Below are 25,832 nucleotides of genomic sequence, written 5' to 3' on the forward strand. Positions count from 1 at the left end.
AAAAAAGTCTTACACAATCCCTGCTACCAAAGTCACAACCAGTGTTTCCTACACGATAACGGAGCATGCTTATCAGACTGAGTATCTCTACCCTGGAGGAAAACCTTTGCCCCCAACCATGAGCCTGCCAACTCTGAAGGACCGGGCAAGATGGTGGCTTAGGTTTGTTTCCATTTATGGGCAAAGAAACCTTGGTGTGTGTGTGTCTGTGTGTATGAAGATCAACCTAGGCTGTGTGTGTGTGTGTGTGTGTGTGTATGAAGACCAACCTAGGCTGTGTGTGTGTGTGTGTGTGTGTATGAAGACCAACCTAGGCTTTGTGTGTGTGTGTGTCTGGATTCACCCCACATCTCAGCAGCTGGTCTACCTGGGTGATGAGCAGGTCGTGTCTACATCAGACTGAATCATTCATGATGTGTTGAACAGCAGCAGTGCAGGTAATGTGTTCCGCTCCAGGGGACATGACCATGTGTTAGCTGGTTGTCATGTGACCTGGTACTGGTCCTGACTATGGAACATCGTTATTGTATATATAATGTCAGAGGCTTCTTAAATCAACCGTGTGGTCCAAAACTCATCGGGATTCAAGATCATTTGTGTCTCTTTATTAGATATTTGCATACTGGAAAGCACAAACCAAGGAGGAAACCGTTTGGAACAGGCTTTGGAAACTCAGTCTCAGAACTTTTTCAGTGTCAGAGAGAGGTGCTGCCAGATACATTTACATTTAGTCATTTAGCAGACGCTCTTATCCAGAGCGACTTACAGTAAGTACAGGGACATTCTCCCCGCGGCAAGTAGGGTGAAGTGCCTTGCCCAAGGACACAAGGTCATTTGGCACGGCCGGGAAACGAACTGGCGACCTTCTGATTACTAGCCCGCTTCCCTCACCGCTCAGCCACCTGACTCCAGATAGTAACAGGTCATAATAACATCAAACTTTGGTTGAGCTGGTACTTCAGTCCAGATCTCACTCAAGTGCTTAAGTGCACATCTCAGAGCTCCACAGCAGTCAGGTGCTTACCAGAACCTGGGAAGAACTCATTGGAAAAAAACAAACAAAAACATTTCTTTTTGAGCCAGTTTGGATATATTGTTGCCCACATGGGGTCAGCAGATAATTGCCTGAATGTAAATTACAGTTATTTCTGATTGCTTCGACACAAACATTTCAAATAACACACATTTAGTGAAACCTGACACTCAAGGAGAAAAACAGCAGCTCAGATCTGCACAACCATAAGCACATTCTCAGCCTCACACCATTTGCAAAATACTACACACACACACGTGTTTTGCAAGTCACTAAACACACTTTTCTACATTAGACACATAAATATAAGATGTAACTTAATTGCCTTTTCAAGACACTGCCTTGTAAAATGCCACACCTGTGAACAAATCAATCAAACACGGGCATCAGGTGTACAAGCACTTAAGTGCTTAATTGTAAACATACCAATCAGGTGTAAGCACTATAAAAAAGGCATCAGGTCAGTGTACCTGACCTCATCAAAAATGGAAGGCAATGTTGCAGGAAGAGGGAGAGTGAGGATGAGAGGGGGAGCCCGTGGAGGAAGAGTGGTAGAGAGAGGGAGAGGTAGACCTGGAGGCCGTGGAAGAATAAGGCCAAATTTATCTAATGAAATTTGAGCAGCATTGGTTGACCATGTTGTGAACCATGGGGCAACATTGAGAGAGGCTGGACAGAGTTCAGCCCAACCTCAGCAGATATAATGTTGCAACAGTAATTCGGACATTTCGACAAGAGCACAGGTGAAAACTACTATTCTCTACTGTCTACAGTACAGTAAAATGCAGCCTACTACAATGACACTGTCACTTTACCTCATACACTCTTGTCACTTTAACATATTCAGTATTATTTTTATTCTATATTATTTTATTTATTGTATTTTATATTATATTGTATAGCTCTGCCAGTAGTTTATTTTATTTTGTTGTACATTTTCTACATTTTCTTTTTGTTCATTATGTTTAAATGTTCACTGTATGCACCTGCCCACCAAAGTAAATTCCTTGTTTGTGACCACTTACTTGGCGATTAAACTCAATTCTGATTCTATATGCACTACATCAGTACTTTTTTTGTACCCATTCACTCCAATCCATGATTGGAACAATGCCTTGTAGGCTGGCCTGTGACATTTAAAATTGTTATTGTTCAACATAGGACTGAGGCCCGACAACATCATGGAGGAAGGGGCCGAATATTCTCAGACGAACAAGAGACAGCCATCATAAACATGGTTTTAGCCAATAATGCAATACGCCTCCGAGAAATTGAGACAAACATCCTCAATGACCAAAAGCCCTTTTCAGTAATGTCAATCAGGTCTCCATATCAACGCTAGGGCGAATCCTTAAAAACATCCCGTACAGAGAGTACATTTACATTTAGTCGACGCTCTTATCCAGTGTGACTTACAAGGACATTCTCCCCGAGGCAAGTAGGGTGAAGTGCCTTGCCCAAGGACACATAATTTTGCAGATGGAGGTAGAGCAGATGGAGGAAGACTGCCTACTTTAGAACAGTGTGTAACTGGTTCAAACAGTGTCAAATTGTATGAACCATGTGTGTGGCATACGGTGACAGAATTGGGTTTTAATGATTGTATAGTTTTGAACGAAGTGTTTCATTTAGCAAAAGTTCTGAGGTGTTCTGCTACTTGTGTGTCTGGTTGTGTGAATCATGTGTTGACAAAGTGAGCCCTGTTTTCAAAATTGTGCTTAAGGAGCCGTGTAGGAGGCCCTCATGTCCCTGTGTTCCCTCTGATCCGGTTAAGCCGTCAGTCTAGGCGTCAGTCTAGGCGTCGGGCCTGTTCACCGGGGCGTGGCTGGGGAGGCGAGGTGGGACTCACCTGCTCACTGGGACAGAGCTGAGCATGGGAGTGAATATCCTCCGGTGACCGCACTCTCGCACGGCAATTTAAGATTTGGCAATTCGCACCAGTTATGATTTTTTGTTTGTTATGAAATCGTCATTTTTAATCCTGTTCTGAATGCAAATGACTGGGTTTACATCTGAGCATCTCCAAGTTCTGTGTTTGCCTCCAGGCGAGAGTTTGGTCGCCGAGCCAAGAGTCATGTGACAGGAAGTCCAGAGTTTGGGTCCTTTTATATTAGGCAGCTGCTTAACTGCCCCCAAAAATCCAGAACAAAAACAGTCGAAAGCCCATAATAAAACAGTTACCGAGCAGACTTCAGACTGTCTGAAAGCAGAGAGCAGAAACAGCGAGGCGGTGCTCCATTCTCCTGGCAGCAGGGCTTCAGGGTGAGTTATCCTCCTACATCCCAGAAAACATCAGGAGCCCACAAGCAGGAGCACACTCTTAGGGTTAGGTCACTCTCACAGTCCACGTCTTTTCACAAGGGAGCGTACAGCTGCCATTTTTGTGCAAAAACAAAAAAAGACCCCGATGGTTTGGATGCTGCTCTGTTTGTGGGAGGTAACCCGCCGGTCAACTGGTAACCTCAGCCTCCTCAGTAGGGAGAAGTCCGCTGCTCTCATGCCAGCTTCTAAACCACTAACGATGGAAGGATATGTGAAGATGTGCTTGTCAGAGCGGTGCTTGTTGGACAGTCTGTCCAGGGAGAGCGTGTGGGCGGCAGGTCACTCAGGTCACTCTGTGTGTCTGCTATCGTCGTCAGTGTCCGGCTCCGGGCCTGGCGTGGCACGCTGCTCTCTGGTCGGCCGGCGCTGCTTGGTGGGAGGCGTGCCGTCTTCGTCCTCGACAGTGTCGTTCCGCTTCAAACGCATCTTCATGGGGTCGTCTGAGAAGAGCAGGGAGGAGGAGAGCAGGGAGGAGGAGAGCAGGGATGAGGAGGGAGGAAGAGGAGAGCAGAGAGGAGGAGGGAGGAAGAGGAGAGCAGAGAGGAGGAGGGAGGAAGAGGAGGAAGGGAGCATGGAGGAAGAGCAGGAGAGCAGGGAGGAGGAGGGGTACAATGTCAACACTCACCTGAGACTTCTACTGTTGGTTTGTGTTCTAGTGGTCATTGTGTTCTACTGTTGGTTTGTGTTCTAGTGGTCATTGTGTTCTACTGGTGGTTTGTGTTCTACTGGTGGTTTGTGTTCTACTGGTGGTTTGTGTTCTACTGGTGGTTTGTGTTCTACTAGTGGTTTGTGTTCTAGTGGTTGTGTGTTTACTGCCATGTTCTCCCCTCTCTCTACCCTGCCTTTACTGTCACACTTCACTATCACTCATTTAGAAAGCATGAACTGATATACATAAACCCATTAGTTAATTGACCAGTGTGTACTCTTAAGTGTATAGGGGGAAAAGGAATGTCACATATTCATTTAGCGGATGTTTTTATCCAAAGAGACGTACATGTGGGTATGAGTGCAACCTGTTGATCTGCAGTCTACCACTAAGCTATAACATCTGCCTCAAAAGTAACTCCAACTGCTCAAATAGTGTGCAGGAGCTGCTGTGTGTGTGTGTGTTACCTCTAGTGAGCCGTGCTGTGTGTGTTACCTCTAGTGAGCCGTGCTGTGTGTGTGTGTTACCTCTAGTGAGCCGTGCTGTGTGTGTTACCTCTAGTGAGCCGTGCTGTGTGTGTGTGTTACCTCTAGTGAGCCGTGCTGTGTGTGTGTGTTACCTCTAGTGAGCCGTGTGTGTGTGTTACCTCTAGTGAGCCGTGCTGTGTGTGTTACCTCTAATGAGCCGTGCTGTGTGTGTGTGTTACCTCTAATGAGCCGTGCTGTGTGTGTTACCTCTAGTGAGCCGTGCTGTGTGTGTGTGTTACCTCTAGTGAGCCGTGCTGTGTGTGTGTGTTACCTATAGTGAGCCGTGCTGTGTGTGTGTGTTACCTCTAGTGAGCCGTGCTGTGTGTGTTACCTCTAGTGAGCCGTGCTGTGTGTGTTACCTCTAATGAGCCGTGCTGTGTGTGTGTGTTACCTATAGTGAGCCGTGCTGTGTGTGTTACCTCTAGTGAGCCGTGCTGTGTGTGTGTGTTACCTCTAGTGAGCCGTGCTGTGTGTGTTTGTTACCTCTAATGAGCCGTGCTGTGTGTGTTACCTATAGTGAGCCGTGCTGTGTGTGTGTGTTACCTCTAATGAGCCGTGCTGTGTGTGTGTGTTACCTCTAATGAGCCGTGCTGTGTGTGTTACCTCTAGTGAGCCGTGCTGTGTGTGTGTGTTACCTCTAGTGAGCCGTGCTGTGTGTGTGTGTTACCTATAGTGAGCCGTGCTGTGTGTGTTACCTCTAGTGAGCCGTGCTGTGTGTGTTACCTCTAGTGAGCCGTGCTGTGTGTGTGTGTTACCTCTAGCGAGCCGTGCTGTGTGTGTGTGTTACCTCTAGTGAGCCGTGCTGTGTGTGTTACCTCTAGTGAGCCGTGCTGTGTGTGTGTGTTACCTCTAGTGAGCCGTGCTGTGTGTGTTACCTCTAGTGAGCCGTGCTGTGTGTGTGTGTGTTACCTCTAGTGAGCCGTGCTGTGTGTGTGTGTTACCTCTAGTGAGCCGTGCTGTGTGTGTGTGTTACCTCTAGTGAGCCGTGCTGTGTGTGTGTGTGTTACCTCTAGTGAGCCGTGCTGTGTGTGTGTGTTACCTCTAGTGAGCCGTGCTGTGTGTGTGTTACCTCTAGTGAGCCGTGCTGTGTGTGTGTGTTACCTCTAGTGAGCCGTGCTGTGCTCTCCTGTTGGTTGTGGACTCGTCTCATCATCTCCAGGTTCTTCTGGCTGGCCTCCTGGTGGTCCACCACTGGTAGAGGGTAGTCCTTACCTGCACACACCAGCAGGACTAGAGTACTACTGTAGTTACCTAGGACACATCCAGCCGTAGCTGCACCTGGTCTGGTAGTAATGGTACTACATTAATGTTATTACAGTAGTAATAGTACTACAGTAATGGTAGTACAGCAGTAATAATACTACAGCAGTAATAGTACTACAGCAGTAATAATACTACAGCAGTAATAGTACTACAGCAGTAATAATACTACAGCAGTAATAGTACTACAGCAGTAATAGTACTACAGAAGTAATAGTATTACATTAATGGTATTACAGTAGTAATAGTACTACAGTACATTTAGTCATTTAGCAGACGCTCTTATCCAGAGCGACTTACAGTAAGTACAGGGACATTCCCCCGAGGCAAGTAGGGTGAAGTGCCTTGCCCAAGGACACAACGTCAGTTGGCATGACCGGGAATCGAACTGGCAACCTTCGGATTACTAGTCCGACTCCCTCACCGCTCAGCCACCTGACTCCAGTAATAGTACTACAGCAGTAATTGTACTACATTAATGGTATTACAGTAGTTACCTATGACACATCCAGCCTGTAGCTGCACCTCCTCCGGGGCTTTCCACGGCTCGTAGATGTACTTTGACGGAAAGTTCTTCAGTACTGGCAGGTACTTCCTGCAGACACAGAGGAGGACAATACATCCAACAGGGTGTTTAAACAATTTGTGTTTAAAAACACAAATAATACATTGATTTATTTCTATGTATATAATGTCTAGGCCCAGTTTCCCAGAAGCTGGTCCTGGTCCAGAGACCTGAGGTACTCTCCGGTGGGGTCAGTGCGCCGGCCGAAGCGTACAGGACAGAAGATGCGAGGTAACTGGTGGTAGAAGGCACTGGCAGACAGCCACATCCAGTTACCAGCGTTGATGCTGTAGTCTGCATCCAACAGCTCGTCCTCAAACACCTGAGACAAACACACACGCACAAACACACAGTGTAGAACAGCCCGTATCCTAAACCTGTGCATGTCATACACTCTCTACCAACTAATACCCTCTTCAATCTCCATCTCCCTTTTCATCCCTCCTCCCGACCCCTCTAACCTCCTCATCTACATACCTCTCCCTCCCACTCTCCTCCTCTCTCCTCCCCTTCCCCCCTCCCTCTCTCCTTTCTCCTCCCCTTCCCATCCTCCCTCCCTCTCTCCTCTCCTCCCCTTCCCATCCTCCCTCCTACTCCCTCCTCCTCCTCCTCCTCCTCCTCCTCCTCACCTTCAGTCCCTCCTCCCAGTTGATCCACAGGTCTCCTCTGGTGAGGAAGCAGGCCACGGCGTGGCGGGCCAGGTGGTGGATCCAGCCCTCCTGCCTCAGCTGGGTCATGATGGCGTCGATCCAGGGGAAGCCCGTCTGGCCCTGGGATCCACAGAGAGGCCAGGGAGTCAAACAACCACCATGCAGACAATAACTACTGTTTGGGATCAGCCCTCCCTGCTCTGTGCCTGGGGTCAGGGAGGGCTGGAGGGATCTGCTTGTACCATCGTCCACTTGTGGAGCAGGTCCTTCCTCTCGTCCCAGTCGATCTGGAGGCAGATGGGGTTGCCCTCCATCAGGCTGAAGTTGGGCGTTGCCGAGGCGATGGTGTAGAAGAACTCGCGCCACAGCGTCTGCCCTTGTAGCGACCCGGGAGGCAGCGAGTGGTTCTTGGACTGGGGGAGGGCCCAGGGAGACACGGTAAACAAAAGGTTACCTTGGTGATATGGAAACCTGGCTTTTCTTTAGCCAAGCGAACAATGTCAAATTAACTGCCTCCAACACCTCTTTTTGGGGTGATTTTGAAACAATTGTGGAGCTATACTTTATTTTTAGTACGTACCCGTGCATAGATTTTGGAGAGCCTGTGGTATAAGGTGCGGGCGGAGAGGCAGCCCAGGGCCAGGTAGGGAGACAGGCCAGTGGTGCTGGGTAGAAGGGAGTTGGGAATGGTCCGAGGCCTGGAGAAGTTGGCCACCCATCCCTGAACAACACAAGACAAGCTCTCTTTTAACCAGGCCACATATCTACAGGACAGCTGAGATTTGTCACTAACACCTCAGAACTCTGTTTTGGACACAAGGATCAGGAGTGCATAGTCCTAACAGTGTACTGGGGTTCACAGCAGGGGTTATAACAGTGTACTGGGGTTCACAGCAGGGGTTATAACAGTGTACTGGGGTTCACAGCAGGGGTTATAACAGTGTACTGGGGTTCACAGCAGGGGTTATAACAGTGTACTGGGGTTCACAGCAGGGGTTATAACAGTGTACTGGGGTTCACAGCAGGGGTTATAACAGTGTACTGGGGTTCACAGCAGGGGTTATAACAGTGTACTGGGGTTCACAGCAGGGGTTATAACAGTGTACTGGGGTTCACAGCAGGGGTTATAACAGTGTACTGGGGTTCACAGCAGGGGTTATAACAGTGTACTGGGGTTCACAGCAGGGGTTATAACAGTGTACTGGGGTTCACAGCAGGGGTTATAACAGTGTACTGGGGTTCACAGCAGGGGTTATAACAGTGTACTGGGGTTCACAGCAGGGGTTATAACAGTGTACTGGGGTTCACAGCAGGGGTTATAACAGTGTACTGGGGTTCACAGCAGGGGTTATAACAGTGTACTGGGGTTCACAGCAGGGGTTATAACAGTGTACTGGGGTTCACAGCAGGGGTTATAACAGTGTACTGGGGTTCACAGCAGGGGTTATAACAGTGTACTGGGGTTATATTTTTTTACATTACATTTATGCATTTAGCAGACACTTTTATACAAAGCGACTTCCAAGAGCCCCTCCCTGAGTCACCACCTTACCGCGGTGGAGGGGTTTGCGTGTCCTAATGATCCTGGAAGTTATGTTGTCGGGGGCTTTATGCCCCTGGTAGGGTCACCCAAGGCAAACAGGTTCCAGGCGAAGGATCAGACAAAGCGTGGCTCAAAAAACTACCATGAAGAAAACGAACAATGGTTCTCAGTTGCCCCTGCCCGGAAGCGGGTCACCGGGGCCCCCCCCTGGAGCCAGGCCCGGGGGTGGGGCTCGATGGCGAGCGCCTGGTGGCCGGGCCTTTTCCCATGGGGCCCGGTCGGGCACAGCCCGAAGAGACAACGTGGGACCCCCTTCCAGTGGGCTCACCATCCGCAGGAGGGGTCATGGGGGTCGGGTGCAGTGCGAGACGGGCGGCGGCCGAAGGCGGGGGCCTTGGCGGTCCGATCCTCTGCTGCAGAAGCTAGCTCTAGGGACGTGGAACGTCACCTCGCTGGCGGGAAAGGAGCCGGAGCTGGTACGCGAGGTAGAGAAGTTCCGGCTAGATATAGTCGGCCTCGCCTCGACGCACAGCATCGGCTCCGGAACCAGTCTCCTTGAGAGGGGCTGGACTCTCTTCCACTCTGGAGTTGCCCTCGGTGAGAGGCGTCGAGCTGGGGTGGGAATACTTGTTTCCCCTCGGTTCGGCGCCTGTACGTTGGGGTTCACCCCGGTGGACGAGAGGGTAGCCTCCCTCCGCCTTCGGGTGGGGGGACGGGTCCTCACTGTTGTTTGTGCTTATGCACCAAATGGCAGTGCAGAGTACCCACCCTTTTTGGAGTCTCTGGGAGGGGTGCTGGAAAGCGCTCCTCCCGGAGATTCCCTCGTCCTCCTGGGGGACTTCAATGCTCATGTGGGCAATGACAGTGAGACCTGGAGGGGCGTGATTGGGAGGAACGGCCCCCCCAATCTGAACCCGAGCGGTGTTTTGTTGTTGGACTTCTGTGCTAGACACGGCTTGTCCATAACGAACACCATGTTCAAGCATAAGGGTGTCCATATGTGCACTTGGCACCAGGACACCCGAGGTCTCAGTTCGATGATAGACTTTGTAGTCGTGTCGTCGGATCTGAGGCCGAATGTCTTGGACACTCGGGTGAGGAGAGGGGCGGAGCTGTCAACTGATCACCATCTGGTGGTGAGTTGGCTACGATGGTGGGGGAAGACACCGGTCAGGCCTGGCAGGCCCAAACGTAATGTGAGGGTCTGCTGGGAACGGCTGGCAGAATCCCCTGTCAGAAGGAGCTTCAACTCCCACCTCCGGGATAGCTTCGATCATGTCTCGGGGGAGGCCGGGGACATTGAGTCCGAATGGGCCATGTTCCGGGCCTCCATTGTTGAGGCGGCTGACCGAAGTTGCGGACGCAAGGCGGTCGGTGCATGTCGCGGCGGTAACCCTCGGACTCGGTGGTGGACACCGGAGGTGAGGGAAGCCGTCAAGCTGATGAAGGAGGCCTATCGGACTTTGTTGGCTGGTAGGACTCCAGAGGCAGCTGATGTGTACCGGCAGGCCAAGCGGAATGCGGCTTTGGCGGTCGCGGAGGCAAAAACCCGGGCATGGGAGGAGTTCGGCGAGGCCATGGAGAATGACTTCCGAACGGCTTCGAAAAGGTTCTGGACCACCATCCGGCGACTCAGGAGGGGGAAGCAGTGCACTGTCAACGCTGTATATGGTGGGGATGGTGCGCTGCTGACCTCGATGGGGGACGTCCTGGATCGGTGGAAGGAATACTTTGAAGACCTCCTTAATCCCACCAACACGCGTTCCGACGTGGAGGCAGAGTCTGGGGACATTGGGGGGGGCCCTTCTATCTCTGGGGCTGAGGTCGCCGAGGTGGTTGAAAAGCTCCGCGGTGGCAAGGCCCCTGGGGTGGATGAGGTCCGCCCGGAGTTCCTTAAGGCTCTGGATGTTGTAGGGCTGTCTTGGTTGGCACGACTCTGCAACATCGCGTGGACATCAGGGACAGTGCCTCTGGACTGGCAGACCGGGGTGGTGGTTCCCCTCTTTAAAAAGGGGGACCGGAGGGTGTGCTCCAACTTTAGGGGGATCACACTCCTCAGCCTCCCTGGGAAAGTCTATTCAGGGGTGCTGAAGAGGAGGGTCCGTCGGATTGTCGAACCTTGGATTCAGGAGGAGCAATGTGGTTTTCGTCCTGGCCGTGGAACTGTGGATCAGCTCTATACCCTCGGCAGGGTTCTGGAGGGTGCATGGGAGTTCGCCCAACCAGTCTACACATGTTTTGTGGATTTGGAAAAGGCGTTCGACCGTGTCCCTCGGGGGCTCCTGTGGGGGGTGCTCCGGGAGTAAGGGGTACCGGACTCCCTGATCGGGGCTGTTCGGTCCCTGTACGACCGGTGCCAGAGTTTGGTCCGCATTGCCGGTAGTAAGTCGAACTTGTTCCCGGTGAGGGTTGGACTCCGCCAGGGCTGCCCTTTGTCACCGATTCTGTTCATAACTTATATGGACAGAATTTCTAGGCGCAGCCAGGGCGTTGAGGGGGTCCGGTTTGGGGACCTCAGGATCGGGTCGCTGCTTTTTGCAGATGATGTGGTCCTGTTGGCTTCATCGGGCCGTGACCTCCAGCTCTCACTGGAGCGGTTCGCAACCGAATGCGAAGCGGCTGGGATGGGAATCAGCACCTCCAAATCTGAGGCCATGGTTATCGACCGGAAAAAGGTGGAGTGCAATCTCCGGGTCGGGGAGGAGATCTTGTCCCAAGCGGAGGAGTTCAAGTATCTCGGGGTCTTGTTCACGAGTGAGGGAAGGATGGAGCGCGAGATCGACAGGCGGATCGGTGCGGCGTCCGCAGTGATGCGGGCTCTGCATCGGTCCGTTGTGGTGAAGAAAGAGCTGAGTCGAAAGGCGAAGCTCTCTATTTACCAGTCGATCTACGTTCCTACCCTCACCTATGGTCACGAACTGTGGGTAGTGACCGAAAGAACGAGATCGCGATTACAAGCGGCCGAAATGAGTTTTCTCCGCAGGGTGTCCGGGCTCTCCCTTAGAGATAGGGTGAGAAGCTCGGTCATCCGGGAGGGGCTCAGAGTAGAACCGCTGCTCCTCCGTGTCGAGAGGGGCCAGTTGAGGTGGCTCGGGCATCTGGCGCCTCCCTGGTGAGGTGTTCTGGGCACGTCCCACTGGGAAGAGGCCCCGGGGAAGACCCAGGACACGTTGGAGGGACTATGTCTCACGGCTGGCCTGGGAACGCCTCGGGGTCCCCCAGGAAGAGCTGGTGGAAGTGGCCGGGGAGAGGAAAGTCTGGGCCTCCCTGCTTAGGTTGCTGCCCCCGCGACCCGACCCCCGGACAAGCGGAAGATGATGGATAGATGGATGGATGGATGGACTTCCAAGAGAGAGTTTTACAAAAGTGCATAGGTCACTGATCATAACAACAAGATCCAAACATTGCGGGTAGCCAAACATGAAGCATACATTGTGAAACCCAATAAGTCCCAAAGGGAAGAACAATAACACAGCGAGTACACAGCGAGTACACAGCAGGGGTTATTAGTTGTATTTTTCATATATCGTTATCGACCGTTATAACCAATAACAGTACTGACGATAACTGTGATTGTTTATCATTGTTTATTAAGTTATCATGTTAATAATACACCTATAATACACTGCAAAAAAAAAATTATGGAACACTTTGAAAACACATCAGACCCCACTGTGCCCTTGCGCTGACAGAGACATGGATCCGCCCTGAGAACATTGCAACTCCAGCTGCTCTCTCCGTCAACCACTCCTTCACTCACTCACCCCGCTCAACCGGGCGGGGTGGTGGGACAGGGTTGCTTCTTTCCCCACATATTAAATACACATCCACACCACTCCATGTTACTGCCAAATCATTTGAACACCATTATGCGATACTAACTGATCCTATCAAAGCATGCTTAATTGTTCTTTATCGCCCACCAGGCCCGCTAGCCGACTTTGTGGAGGAGCTGGACATGCTCCTCAGCGTCCTCCCGGATGATGGAACCCCCCTGATAGTCCTTGGGGACTTCAACATCCACCTCCAAGGAACTCAGGCCGTCGACTTCTTGTCTCTCCTGACCTCTTTCGACCTGACGCTGCTGAGCACACCGGCGACCCACAAGGCAGGCAAACAGCTAGACCTCATCCTGACACGTAACTGTATCACTGACTTAACCTCTGTAACCCCACTGCATATTTCTGATCACTACTTTATCCAATTCTCTATCTCTCTCCCTCCAACTCCTTCTACCTCCCCTCCCCTTGTAACTTTCCGGCGCAACCTCCGCTCCCTATCCCCCTCCCATTTCTCCTCTATTGTAACATCCTCCCTCCCCCCCATTGACGAGTTCTCGTCCCACCCCACTAACACTGCCACCGACACCTTGTTAACCACTTTAACTGCATCACTTGACTCTCTCTGTCCCCTGTCAACCAGGCCTGCACGATCTTCTCCCTCCTGCCCGTGGCTTACGGATGTTATTTGTGAAGAACGGTCCACCCTTCGGGCAGCCGAGAGGAGATGGCGCAAGTCCAAAGGCGGTCTGGACCTTGATAAGTATCACTCCCTCCTCAAATCCTTCTCTTCTCACATAACTGGTGCTAAAACCCTCTACTTTCTGAACAAAATTAACTCTGCTTCAAACCCCCACAAACTTTTCTCTACCTTCTCCACCCTTCTTAACCCACCTCCCCCACCCCCTCCCTCCACCCTGACAGCAGACGACTTATCCTCCTTCTTTGAGAAAAAAGTCGCCGACATTAGCAGTCGGTTCCCTAAACCCACCTTTCCTACCCTCTCACCCTCCATGACTGACCCAACTAAATGTCTAAACTCTTTTTCTCCCCTGTCTGAGGCAGAGATCTCTGACCTCATTCTCTCTCATCGCCCCACCTCCTGTCCCCTTGATCCTATACCCTCCCCTCTCTTTCAAACCATCTCCCCCTCCATCATAACTTTTCTTCTCCATGTCCTAAACTCCTCTCTCACCTCTGGCACCTTCCCCTCTGCCTTCAAACAGGCTAGAGTTACCCCTCTACTCAAAAAACCCTCCCTTAACCCTGCCGTTCTCCAGAACTACAGACCGGTATCACTGTTACCCTTCCTTTCAAAAACAATTGAACGTGCTGTATCTAACCAACTGTCTAACTTTCTCTCTCAGAACAACCTGCTTGACCCCAACCAATCGGGCTTCAAGACTGGCCACTCCACAGAGACTGCCCTCCTTTCAGTCACAACTGCCCTCCAGTCTGCCAGAGCAGCTTCCAGGTCATCCGTTATCATTCTGCTGGACCTTTCTGCAGCGTTTGATACGGTTAACCACCAGATCCTGCTCGCCAGACTTTCTGAGATGGGCATCACTGGCACTGCACTCCAGTGGATCTCATCCTACCTGTCGGGAAGATCCTACCAGGTTTCCTGGGGAGGCAAACTGTCAGGCCCTCGCCAGCTCTCCACTGGTGTCCCACAGGGCTCCGTCCTTGGACCCCTCCTCTTCTCTCTGTACACCACCTCACTTGGACCAATCATCACCTCCCATGGCTTCTCCTACCACTGCTACGCTGACGACACGCAGCTGTACCTGTCGTTCCCCCCGACCGATCCGGGGATCTCAGCTAGGATTGAGGCCGGCCTCACAGACATCTCCGCCTGGATGACCGAGCACCACCTCCAGCTGAACCTCGCCAAAACAGAACTTCTCATCATCCCGGCTAAACCCTCCATCTCCCACGATCTCTCAATCACCCTGGGATCTGCGACGGTGACCCCTTCATCCTCTGCCAGGAACCTTGGGGTTACCATGGACGACGAGCTCTCCCTCACGGCCCACATTGCTGCGGTCTCCCGGTCATGTAGATTCACCCTCTACAACATCCGGAAGATCAGGAGATACCTGTCTGAGCACTCCACCCAGCTGCTAGTCCAAGCACTCGTCCTCTCCAAGTTGGACTATTGCAACTCGCTGCTCGCTGGTCTCCCAGCATGTGCAACCCGCCCTCTTCAGAGGATTCAGAACGCGGCGGCCCGCCTGGTCTACAATCTACCCAGACGCTCCCATGTTACCCCGCTCCTCATCTCTCTCCACTGGCTACCTATCATGGCCCGTATCAGATTCAAGACCCTGGTATTGACCTTCCGAGCAGTGAACGGGACTGCACCCGTCTACATCAAGTCTCTCCTGCAGCCTTACACCCCCACCCGTCTCCTACGGTCTTCTTCAGACAACCGCCTGGTGGTCCCACCGCTCAAGACCGCCCGGTCCCAACACAAGCTCTTCTCCTGTCTGGCCCCCCAGTGGTGGAATCAATTCCCCACCTCCATCAGAGACACTGACTGTCTCTCCACCTTCAAGAAAAGGCTCAAGACGCACTTGTTCCGGGAGTACAACGGTACTTAGGAACGGTTCGCTTGACCCGATGTTAGTTTACCTCAAGGATCACAATGACTCTTGCTTAGAGACTTGTTGCTCTTGTGGTTAGTGGTAACTGATTTAAATTTTTGTTCTCGCTGTGATATATTGTTTTATTACTGTTGCTTGCTTTTTTCCACAGGTACACTTGCACTTATAGCTGTTCATGTTGTTTAATTGTAACTTGTTTAACTACATGCTCTTATGGTTCTTCCCTTTGGCACTTACTTTGGTTGTTCACAATGTGTGCTTCATGTTTTGGCTACTTGCGATGTTTTTTGGCTATCTTGTTGTTATGATCAGTGACTTATGCACTTTGTAAAGCTCTCTCTTGGAAGTCGCTTTGGATAAAAGCGTCTGCTAAATGAATAAATGTAAATGTAAATCTCAATGTGAAAAAAAATTATGTTGGATATCTATACTGGGAAGAGGCCCCGGGGAAGACCCAGGACACGCTGGAGGGATTATGTCTCTCAGCTGGCCTGGGAACGCCTCGGGGTCCCCCAGGAAGAGCTGGTGGAAGTGGCCGGGGAGAGGAAAGTCTGGGCCTCCCTGCTTAGGTTGCTGCCCCTGCGACCCGACCCCCGGATAAGCGGAAGATGATGGATGGATGGATATCTATACTGATATGGACAGTTTAATGTCTTAGGAACGAAAGGATGCCAAATCTTTTGATAGAAATAAAAGTTTTCAGCCTAGAGAGGGCTTCATTTTACAGACACCCCCAAAATCAAAGTAAAAGATGATGTGGCAGGCTAGTCCTTTTTGCCAAAATTCAATGTCTGCAACTCAAAATGCTTCTCAATATCTTGTGTTGCCCCCACGTGCTTGTATACATGCTTGACAACGTCGCGGCATGCTCCTAATGATGGACGGATGGTGTCTTGTGGGATGTCCTCCCAGATCTGTCGAGGGGCATCAGTGAGCTTCTGTAAAGTCTGAGGAGCAACCTGGCTGCATCTGATGGACCGAAACATAATGTCCCAGAGGTGTTCTATCAAGTTTAGGTCAGGTGATCGTGAGAGCCATTCAATTGTATCGATTCCTTCATCTTCCAGGTACTGCCTGCATACCCTCCACATGAGGCCGGGCATTGTCGTGCATCAGGAGGAACCCAGGACCTACTGCACCAGCGTAGGGTCTGACTGGTTCAAGGATTTCAGTCAGACTGAACTTCTGTTCTCTAGCCTGTAGAGGCCTGTGCGTCCCTCCATGGATATGCCTCCCCAGACCATCACTGACCCACCACCAAACCGGTCATGCTGAATGATGTTGGTCATTCTGTAGGGCTCGGGCAGTGCTCAACCTGTTCCTCCTTGCACAAAGCAGCAGATATCGGTCCTGCTGATGGGTTGAGGACCTTCTACTGTCCAGCTCTCCTAGAGTAACTACCTGTCTCCTGGAATCTCCTCCATGTTCTGGTGATTGTGCTGGGAGACACATCCCAGTAGTGATAATGACTCTAGCTAAAGCCAACACTAGTGAAAAACCAGTCAAAGAGATCAAGAGGGAGACACTTGAAATGGCCTCCACATGCAAGACCAGTCCTGTTTTGGGGGTCGTCTCATTGTTGGCCCTCTAGTGCACCTGTTGTTAATTCCATCAACACCAATGCAGCTGAAACTGACTAACAACCCCCTCTGCTAATTAACTGACCAGGGCTGCGTTTCCCGATAACGATGGATCGTAGCAACGATTGAGCAAAATAACGATTTCTTACGTGCGTTTCCAAAACATGCTCGTAAGGAGTAGGCTAATCTATGCGCTTTCAAGAGCTACGAATTTTCAAGAGACACTTTAGCTACGGTGTCTTTGGGAACGGCCTGTAAAACTAAGATTCGTCGTACGATGGATTCTACGATCAACTTAGGCTTACGCCGCTTTTGGGAAACGCAGCCCTGATCATTATCAGAGAAGTGGAATTGAATTCATGCCATACCCTGATAAAGAAATGTTCCTTACATTTTTTTGAGCAATGTAATATTGTATAAATAGTTCAGCACCTCTCGAATCATTTTCGTTTCAGCTTTTGGTAACAGACTCTCTCTCCACCTCCCTACAATCGTATTTTGAGTGTAAAACACACAATACACAAAGCTTAAGATTAATTTGACTGAGTAATAACATTATTGTTTATTATTGTTAACATTCTATATATATATATATATATATATATATATATATATCACACTAATATCGTAATCGTGGATAATTTTGGCCACAATAATCGTGTCGGGAAAATCGGATATTGTGACAGCCCTAAAAGGAAGGGTCTGTCTTTACCAGGCTATTCCTGTGCAACAATATCTACTAGTCTTTTATTTATACATATACAGACTAAATGATTTCACCCTATGTATTCACTCTGTGAGAGTATTTAGAACAGCACTCTACGAGGTGTCTTCTGATGCCCACCTGGCTCTCCATGTGTGTGCGCAGCCTCTGGAGGGCCTGGGTCTCTCCTCCAGGCCACAGCACCTGGTGCTCTGTGTGCATGCCCAGCTCCTCCAGGGAGGGCACCCTGTACCGGCGCTCTTCCTCCAGGGAGGGCACCCCACACCGGCCCTCTTCCTCCAGGGAGGGCACCCCACACCGGCCCTCTTCCTCCAGGGAGGGCACCCCACACCGGCCCTCTTCCTCCAGGGAGGGCACCCCACACCGGCCCTCTTCCTCCAGGGAGGGCACCCCACACCGGCCCTCTTCCTCCAGGGGTGGACAGCACCTCCTGAGACGGAACAACACGGAGGAGACCGGAACATCACGTCCCCTCTGTCACTGCTCTTCACAGGCAGGAACATTGGCATTAATGTACATTGACATAACCTTAGAAAAAACATAAACACGTACAAACATGTATATAATTTTGTGGCCTGATGTTTTTATCCCAAGTGACATACAGAGGATCTGAACCTGAGATGATGTAAAATGCTCTCCCATTACCCAGATACACTCATAATAAAAATAAATCATAAAAATGATTACACATTGTCATTCCAGTCAGTTGTCAATGTCGTCTTGGGGCAGGATTTCAGATGTGTGTCAAGTATGTTTGAATTATATTGTATGACTACACCGTATATACTGTATGTACAAATGCACAGCTGTCTGCCTTCCTATGTGTGCCCAGTACCAGCAGATATAAGTATAATTTCCCACAACAGGGGTCAGATGAAGGAAGCAGGTCACTTGAAACTAGGAACCCCGTTTAGCAAAGTTTATTCAATCCCATGATACAGAACATCCCAGTAGGTCATGACACGGTGTCTCTATAGACACCAGTCGCTAGGGTCCTCCCTCCCGCCCCCTAGCAACACCCCTGGAACCCAGAGACAACATCAGCTGAGCTGTGTGGTGAAGGTCACATCCATATCCTGTTTGGAGCACAGGGGTTCTGACCAGGCTGGTCTGGCTGGGATCAAACACCAGCACTGCTGGCAGCCTGGTAGGGTCAGAGGTGGGCTGGTGACTGGCTGGGTCCCACAGACAGGAGAACATTTGATGTGAGCGTGTGGAATGGTCCACAAACACACACGTGTGTGTGTTTGTGAATCATCAGTTAGATCATTCGTTGAGTCAATGATTGTATTACAATTTCATTTCTTAGCATCCACCACCAACACACACCCATTTTCTGTAGCTGGCTCCTCCAGGGGGGGCTGTTGCTGCCGAGTCACATGTAGGGTGTTTACTAAACACAGACATCTTAGTGTTTCACAGGCATCTGCTGCCTTGGCAGCTCTGACACACACACTATTAGATGTGCCAGTCTCACACTGCCGTAATAACTGTACTAATTAACAAACCATTCACATCAGGGGCAACATTCCAAATAGCCTTGATAGCCACACCAATATCCCCCTCAGAAACAATACTAAACTCCTCCATATGTCTCCAGCCTAGCTTCGTTATCAAGGCCAAGGATGAGAGGAGATGGTGGGCAGGACTCTGCTGCCTGGTGATCCCTCCGGCACAACAGAACCAGACGGCCCTGTACTGCACTCACGTGTGTGTCTGTGTGAATGTGTGTCTAACTGTGTGTGTGTGTGCGTGTGTGTGCATGTGACTGTGTGTGTGTGTGTGAATGTGTGTGCATGTGACTTTGTGTGTGAATGTGTGTGTGTGTGTGTGAATGTGTGTGAATGTGTGTGTGTGTGTGTGAATATGTGTGTGTGTGTGTGTGTGCATGTGTGTGTGTGTGTGCATGTGACTGTGTGTGCGTGTGACGGTGTGTGTGTGTGAATGTGTGTGTGTGTGTGTGTGTGTGTGAATGTGTGTGAATGTGTGTGTGTGTGAATATGTGTGTGTGTGTGCATTTGACTGTCTGTGTGTGTGCGCATGTGACTTTGTGTGTGTGTGTGCACATGTGACTGTGTGTGTGTGTGGCAAAAAGCCAAGGCCAACAGGACATAATGACTACAGACCCGTCGCCCTGACCTCTGTGGTAATGAAGTCTTTCGAGCGCCTGGTGCTGGCACACCTTAAATCCATCACTGACCCTCTACTGGACCCCCTGCAGTTTGCCTACAGAGCCAACAGGTCTGTGGACGATGCAGTTAACATGGCCCTCCACTTCACCCTACAGCACCTGGACTCCTAAGCATCCTATGCCAGGATCCTGTTTGTGGACTTCAGCTCTGCCTTCAATACCATCATCCCCGCTCTGCTTCAGGACAAGCTCTCCCAGCTGAACGTGCCTGATTCCACCTGCAGGTGGATCACAGACTTCCTGTCTGACAGGAAGCAGTGCGTTAAGCTGGGAACACAAGTCTCTGACTCCCGGTCCATCAGCACCGGATCACCTCAGGGCTGCGTCCTTTCTCCTCTGCTCTTCTCCCTGTACACCAACAGTTGCACCTCCAGTCATCCGTCCGTCAAACTCCTGAAGTTTGCGGACGACACCACCCTTATTGGGCTCATCTCTGGTGGAGACGAGTCTGATTATAGGTGGGAAGCGGCCAACCTGGTGACCTGGTGCAGCCAGAACAACTTAGAGCTCAATGCTCTTAAGACAGTGGAGATGGTTGTGGACTTCAGGAGGAACACAGCCCCACTCACCCCCATCACCCTGTGTGACTCCCCAGTCAACACTGTGGAGTCCTTCCGCTTCCTGGGCACTATCCTCTCCCAGGACCTCAAGTGGGAACTGAACATCAGCTCCCTCATCAAGAAAGCACAACAGAGGATGTACTTCCTTCGGCAGCTGAAGAAGTTCAACCTGCCAAAGACAATGATGGTGCACTTCTACTCAGCCATCATTGAGTCCATCCTCACCTCCTCCATCACCGTCTGGTACGCTGCTGCCACTGCCAAGGACAAGAGCAGACTGCAGCGTATCATCCGCACTGCTGAGAAGGTATTTGGCTGCAATCTGCCTACCCTCGAGGACCTGCACACCTTGAGGACCCTGAGGCGAGCGAGGAAGATTGTGGCCGACTCCTCCCACCCTGGACACTCCCTGTTTCAGTCACTCCCCTCCGGCAGAAGGCTGCGGTCCATCAGGACCAATACCTCACGCCACAAAAACAGTTTCTTCCCTTCCGCTGTTGGCCTCTTCAACAAGGCCAAGGGACCACACTGACTCTAATGACTTCTTGCTTAAAACACACTGCTTTTTGCACTGCATTACAATAATGGTATCTTGTACATTTGTATTTTTTGTAATATTTGTATTTTTATATTGTAATTTACGGCAACTTATATTTTATTTTATTGTATATTTAATTATATTCTAATCCCACTTAGTACTGCTAGTTTATGTACCCTTAGTATAGATAGTCCACATATCTAAATTTTAGGTATATGTTTATTGTATGCACCTTCCTGCCAAAGCAAATTCCCTGTCTGTGCAAACTTTCATGGCGAATAAATCCCATTCTGATTCTGATGTGTGTGTGTGTGTGTGTGTGTGTGTGTGTGTGTGTGTGTGTGTGTGTGTGTGTGTGTGAATGTGTGTGTGTGTGTGTGTGAATGTGTGTGTGTGTGTGCATGTGACTGTGTGTGCGCATGTGACTGTGTGTGTGTATGCGCATGTGAATATGTGTGTGTGTGTGTGTGTATGTGTGCGCATGTGACTGTGTGTGTCTGTGTGTGTGCGCTTACTGGAAGTCCTCGGGTGTGATGTCTCTGGCAGGCTGACTGGGCTCCCCCAGACCAGAGAGAACCTTCAGGAACTTCTTATAGGTAAGGGGAGGCTGGCCCCCATTGGCTCTCACTATCCTGCAGGAGACGGATGAAGAACCGTGTCACTACAGCATGCCTAGGTCACACTCCAGCACAGCCCACACTGGACTTCCTTTAGCAGACACTTTTATACAAATACATGTACAGGGGGGGTGACACTGAGTTTTACCCATCCCCATGTTCTATCACTGAGTTATACCCATCCCCATGTTCTACCACTGAGCTTTACCCATCCCCATGTTCTACCACTGAGTTATACCCATCCCCATGTTCTACCACTGAGTTATACCCATCCCCATGTTCTACCACTGAGTTATACCCATCCCCATGTTCTACCACTGAGTTATACCCATCCCCATGTTCTACCACTGAGTTATACCCATCCCCATGTTCTACCACTGAGCTTTACCCATCCCCATGTTCTACCACTGAGTTATACCCATCCCCATGTTCTACCACTGAGTTATACCCATCCCCATGTTCTACCACTGAGTTATACCCATCCCCATGTTCTACCACTGAGTTATACCCATCCTCCTACTAGCTATCTGTCTCTTAACAGCAGGGCTCCAGCCTGCCTGCTCCCACCTGCGGACGTCGTAGAGCGTGTGGGCCACGGCGGTGCGCAGGGTCAGGCCCAGCTCTCCGGCCAGGGCCTGGATCTCCTGGTCCTGCTGGAGATAGTGGGGCTCCACCTCCGTGTCCAGGCTGAGCTGGGTCACCCCCCACTGGGCCACCAGGCGCCGCAGCACCCCCAGACAGGGCCCCTGGACCACGTAGAGCCGGGAGCCCAGCACCTGCAACCTGTTGTGTAGGTCCTCCAGACTCTGGAGGACAACAGGCATCAGATTAAGATTAGGATTAGGCTTTCTAGGAGGTCTTGAGAAGGGGTGGTTTACATTGTTAATGTATTGTTCATTTGAACTGATACTAGCAAAACAAGCCTCCACCAAACGAACACCCTCCAGCTGACTTGTTGGAACATAATCTGACAAATTCAAAAAATTGCACTGTATGCCAGGAAGTCATAATAAAATATAAAATCTGTTACTGTCAAAGGGCTGTTTCTTCATAACAAGGACATATATCTGGATGGATACTTTCAACAACAAGCAGGCCACAGCACACAAAAGAAACCTCTTAGCTTCTGACAGGACAGCTGTGTTTGTGACGGGTTACCTGCAGTATGAACCTCCAGCGCAGCACCCCGATACGCATGGCCCCCTCCATGAAGCCCCGGTCCAGGATGAACACGGGGTACACACACGCTGACGACTCCAACACCCCCACCAGGGACGGGTTGTCGTGGAGACGCAGGCCCTTCCGGAACAGATGGATGGAGCGGTGCTGGGTCATGGTGTGTTGGGGGGGGGGGGGGGGATCCACCAGGTACCTTGGCGAGTAGCTGGCGGAAGACAACGGGAGTGTGGAACATGTGTCAGCGAACTGGGAACGCGTATTTAAGACTTTGTACAGATTTCTGTTTGTACAAATTACGTTTTATAACAAATTCCAGAAAACAAACATAAATGAACATACACACATACGTCTCTATACACGTAGCCTATGTACAGTATATAAACCCCACATCGGAATAATCTCAGTGAGCCAGGGGCGATTCTAGGATCAGACCTTTAGGGGGGGCTCAGCCCCCAATGAAAATGTGACATGGATACAGTGACTTGCTAAATTGTGAAACCCCCTTTCTAATAAATGATTAATTTTACTGAATAACATTTAATACATTTATTTATTATTATGCAAAATATTTAATGAATGAAAAAATTAAGAAAGTCACTTTCTTTATGACTGAAACAATAATGATGTGTCAACTATAAATAAACATTGTTTTAACAATGTCACCCAAAAACCCAACCCAGCTTACAATAAGGAACAATGTCACTCAACTATTCTCTACCCTTTCGGCTTAAAACATCTCTGCAGATCATTCCTTCTACTTAGGGAGAATTAAGCTATGTCGCCTCACCTTGAGGGTGGCAAATATATCAATCACTTTTTCGTTTTGGACTCTCTCAAGCACATCCTTCTCAATTGACATGACAGGGGCTGGAGTCTGCTCTGCCCTGCTGCTGTGTAATTGTTTGTCATGTCACTAACAGACACGTTTTCACTCTCACGTTAGAGCACTAAAACGTATTTAAGATAATAATAATTAAAAACAAATGTTTTTTCTTTTTTAGGGGTGCTGAGATTAAATTTAGGTGTGCTTGAGCACCCCTAAAAAGAGTCTAAAATCGCCACTGAGCAAAGAATGCGTCTTGCGCCAACATTCTGCGTGTCCACGACATCAGTAGCTCTAACTGCGACAAAAAAATAATGTCCAAGATCCAAACCAGACTTCACACACCATAACCTACGCGTGTGTGTGTGGTGACCTGCTAGGATCCCTACTGCCTATACTAGGCTACCCGGCTTTTTGGAATATCGTCAGAAACATCAAACATCATAATATCGTCTAGACCTACTGCCACAAACCACAACTTTAATAAAAGTAAAATAATCTTACCTGAGTTATTATCTCGAGTTTAGTTGCCTTTCCGTTATATTAACTATCGACGTATGCTATGGTCATTCATTGTCAAGCAGAACCGTTAAACCATGATACATAAAGGCCACCGAAAACCGTCAGTCTGGTTGAAAATGTGTTACTTTGAGCTTCCAGGGCACTCCGAGGTGTTGTGTGTTGCATTAACCGTAGCCCGGAATAGCTCAACGCTAAATGTGCCCGCCCCATTGGGAAACATTAATGATCTCTAGCTGCATTGACAGCTAGTGTAGACTAAATGGAGTTGTATAAAAGAAACACTATTCAAATAAATGTTGTTTGCATGACAACCACAAACGTTTTGTAAAACGTTTTACCATAAGGTATATTATGAGTAATACAATAGGCTACATTTACATTTGTAGGCCTACTTGTTTTCTCCCAAAAAAATAATTATCCTGAAAATGTGTAAAACATGAATGGAAATGCTGGAACTTTTAAATATAAACCATCTCCCACATGCTATTTCATCAACTGTTAAACGTAGACAACTAAAGTCAGTGTGCGTGAATGTGGGTCAGTTTACACCATCTAGAGGTAAAGTGAATAGCATACATTGTAGCCTATAATATTGTGTAACCTAATTGACATTCAATATTTTGTTTTAGCATTTGCCAATAAAATAAATTCACGTTAAAACAGGGTATGTGCTGAGTTAAATAAAAATTGGTTTGGGTAAAAAGAGAGCAAAAAAAATTGTAGCCCACACTAATACAAAAACGTATATTAATACTTGTTATATCACTGGGTCGGCAGGACCAGTCTTCAAGACCACATGCAAAAACAAAACAACCAGGACAAGTCTTTTATTCCCTCACCTAGTCTGACGCTCCCATTTCCATTGTTTACTCGACACCGATTTAATGCTATTTTCAACAAACATAAATAAATACATAATGTGTTATGGTTTGTGATAAGCCTTAACAGAAAGGAAATGTTAACGATTGTGGAGGTTAACTGACCGATGCACAAGCAAGGTCTCTGGCACGCAGCCCTCCACCTGTTACACCACTATCCTGTCTATCAAACTCTGCAGAACATAAAACACAATGCACCATCACACTCATAATTCCACTGCATATAATTAAAAGACGTACATAGGTAGGTCTACTATTACTAATATGCTATTTATGGGATGCGTCGGGAACTGTCGTACTGGTAAGTGACTTTTTAGACCACCTAGCCAGACTGTCATTAATATCGCTTTTATAAGCCTAGTTGGCTAGGCATTTCTTAAAGTTTCTCAAAGAGTCGACTGGTGATCCCCTGCAGGTGAAATAAAGACTTTGGGATACATTTATAGCATTACATTTCAATACATTTATAGCATTACATTTTAATGTCCTATTTGCTTCTCTCAGTGCAGTTACTACAGTAGCTGTACTGTAGCATATTAGCTAGAGCTACCACTATTTGCTACACAACAATCCGCATTCTTGCTTACCTATTTTGTTTTTGTCTTCTCTTGAAGCAAGTTAGTTCTATGGTTTTAACCATACAGTTTGTTTTAACTGATACAGTACGATTTCAAATGTTGGTCGGCTTTTTTTCTTGCGTCAGCTCAACAAAGTAATTTAATTGGGCAGAATCTTGTGGAAGAGCCCAACTTGGCGGGGTTACCGCTGTACTTGTACTGTTTTGTTTTACTCAATTTGTATTGAACAGTGTATCCGGAATTGTTGATCAGTTAATCTGGATTAATAAAGATCGTAAAAATACAGAATAGGTAGTCGTACAAACCGCAAAAGAAGCTATTACACTAGTATTATAACGCACACATCCCTTAGAAAACATGACAGGGTCCGTGTAGAACAGGGTTGCGACCATGTGGAGTCTATGAGGAAAATTCATTCAAATTCAGCAATATGCTCCGTGCACGTTAAAGATCCTGTAAAGTGGACCTGTAAACGAGTTTTAAATTCGCCACACCACAGAATAATGTGTTATTAACTACCCATCCAAATTCGAATGAAAAAATAACACCGGCAAGTATGTTAAATTAGGGTTTGAAATCGTGAAAAAATCAGCAGTCTTCTCTGCTTGAGACTGGGGGGCGTGTCGCCTGAAGGAGCTGAAGCTCCGCCCCTCGCTGCCTAGTGCCTACCTCCGACCCAGATAATAGACTCTATGTCAAGCCGAACAA

The 25,832-nt window shown here is 49.1% G+C and overlaps 1 protein-coding gene across 1 annotated transcript; it reads right to left on the reverse strand.

The window, feature by feature from the left end:
• Positions 1 to 603: 603 nt before the first annotated feature.
• Positions 604 to 25,187, reverse strand: cry4 (cryptochrome circadian regulator 4). The gene is made up of 13 exons (XM_067235661.1): positions 25,134 to 25,187; positions 24,652 to 24,719; positions 22,303 to 22,528; positions 21,712 to 21,950; positions 21,043 to 21,159; positions 17,359 to 17,668; positions 7,587 to 7,727; positions 7,249 to 7,419; positions 6,986 to 7,126; positions 6,527 to 6,678; positions 6,289 to 6,386; positions 5,633 to 5,743; positions 604 to 3,795 (listed from the first exon to the last, which is right to left on the reverse strand). The coding sequence occupies exons 3-13, from the start codon at positions 22,477 to 22,479 to the stop codon at positions 3,644 to 3,646; spliced, it is 1,809 nt and encodes a 602-aa protein (XP_067091762.1). The 5' UTR covers positions 22,480 to 22,528; positions 24,652 to 24,719; positions 25,134 to 25,187; the 3' UTR covers positions 604 to 3,643.
• Positions 25,188 to 25,832: the final 645 nt, after the last annotated feature.

Source organism: Osmerus mordax, chromosome 1, assembly GCF_038355195.1.
Source record: "Osmerus mordax isolate fOsmMor3 chromosome 1, fOsmMor3.pri, whole genome shotgun sequence".
Lineage (NCBI taxonomy): Eukaryota > Metazoa > Chordata > Actinopteri > Osmeriformes > Osmeridae > Osmerus > Osmerus mordax.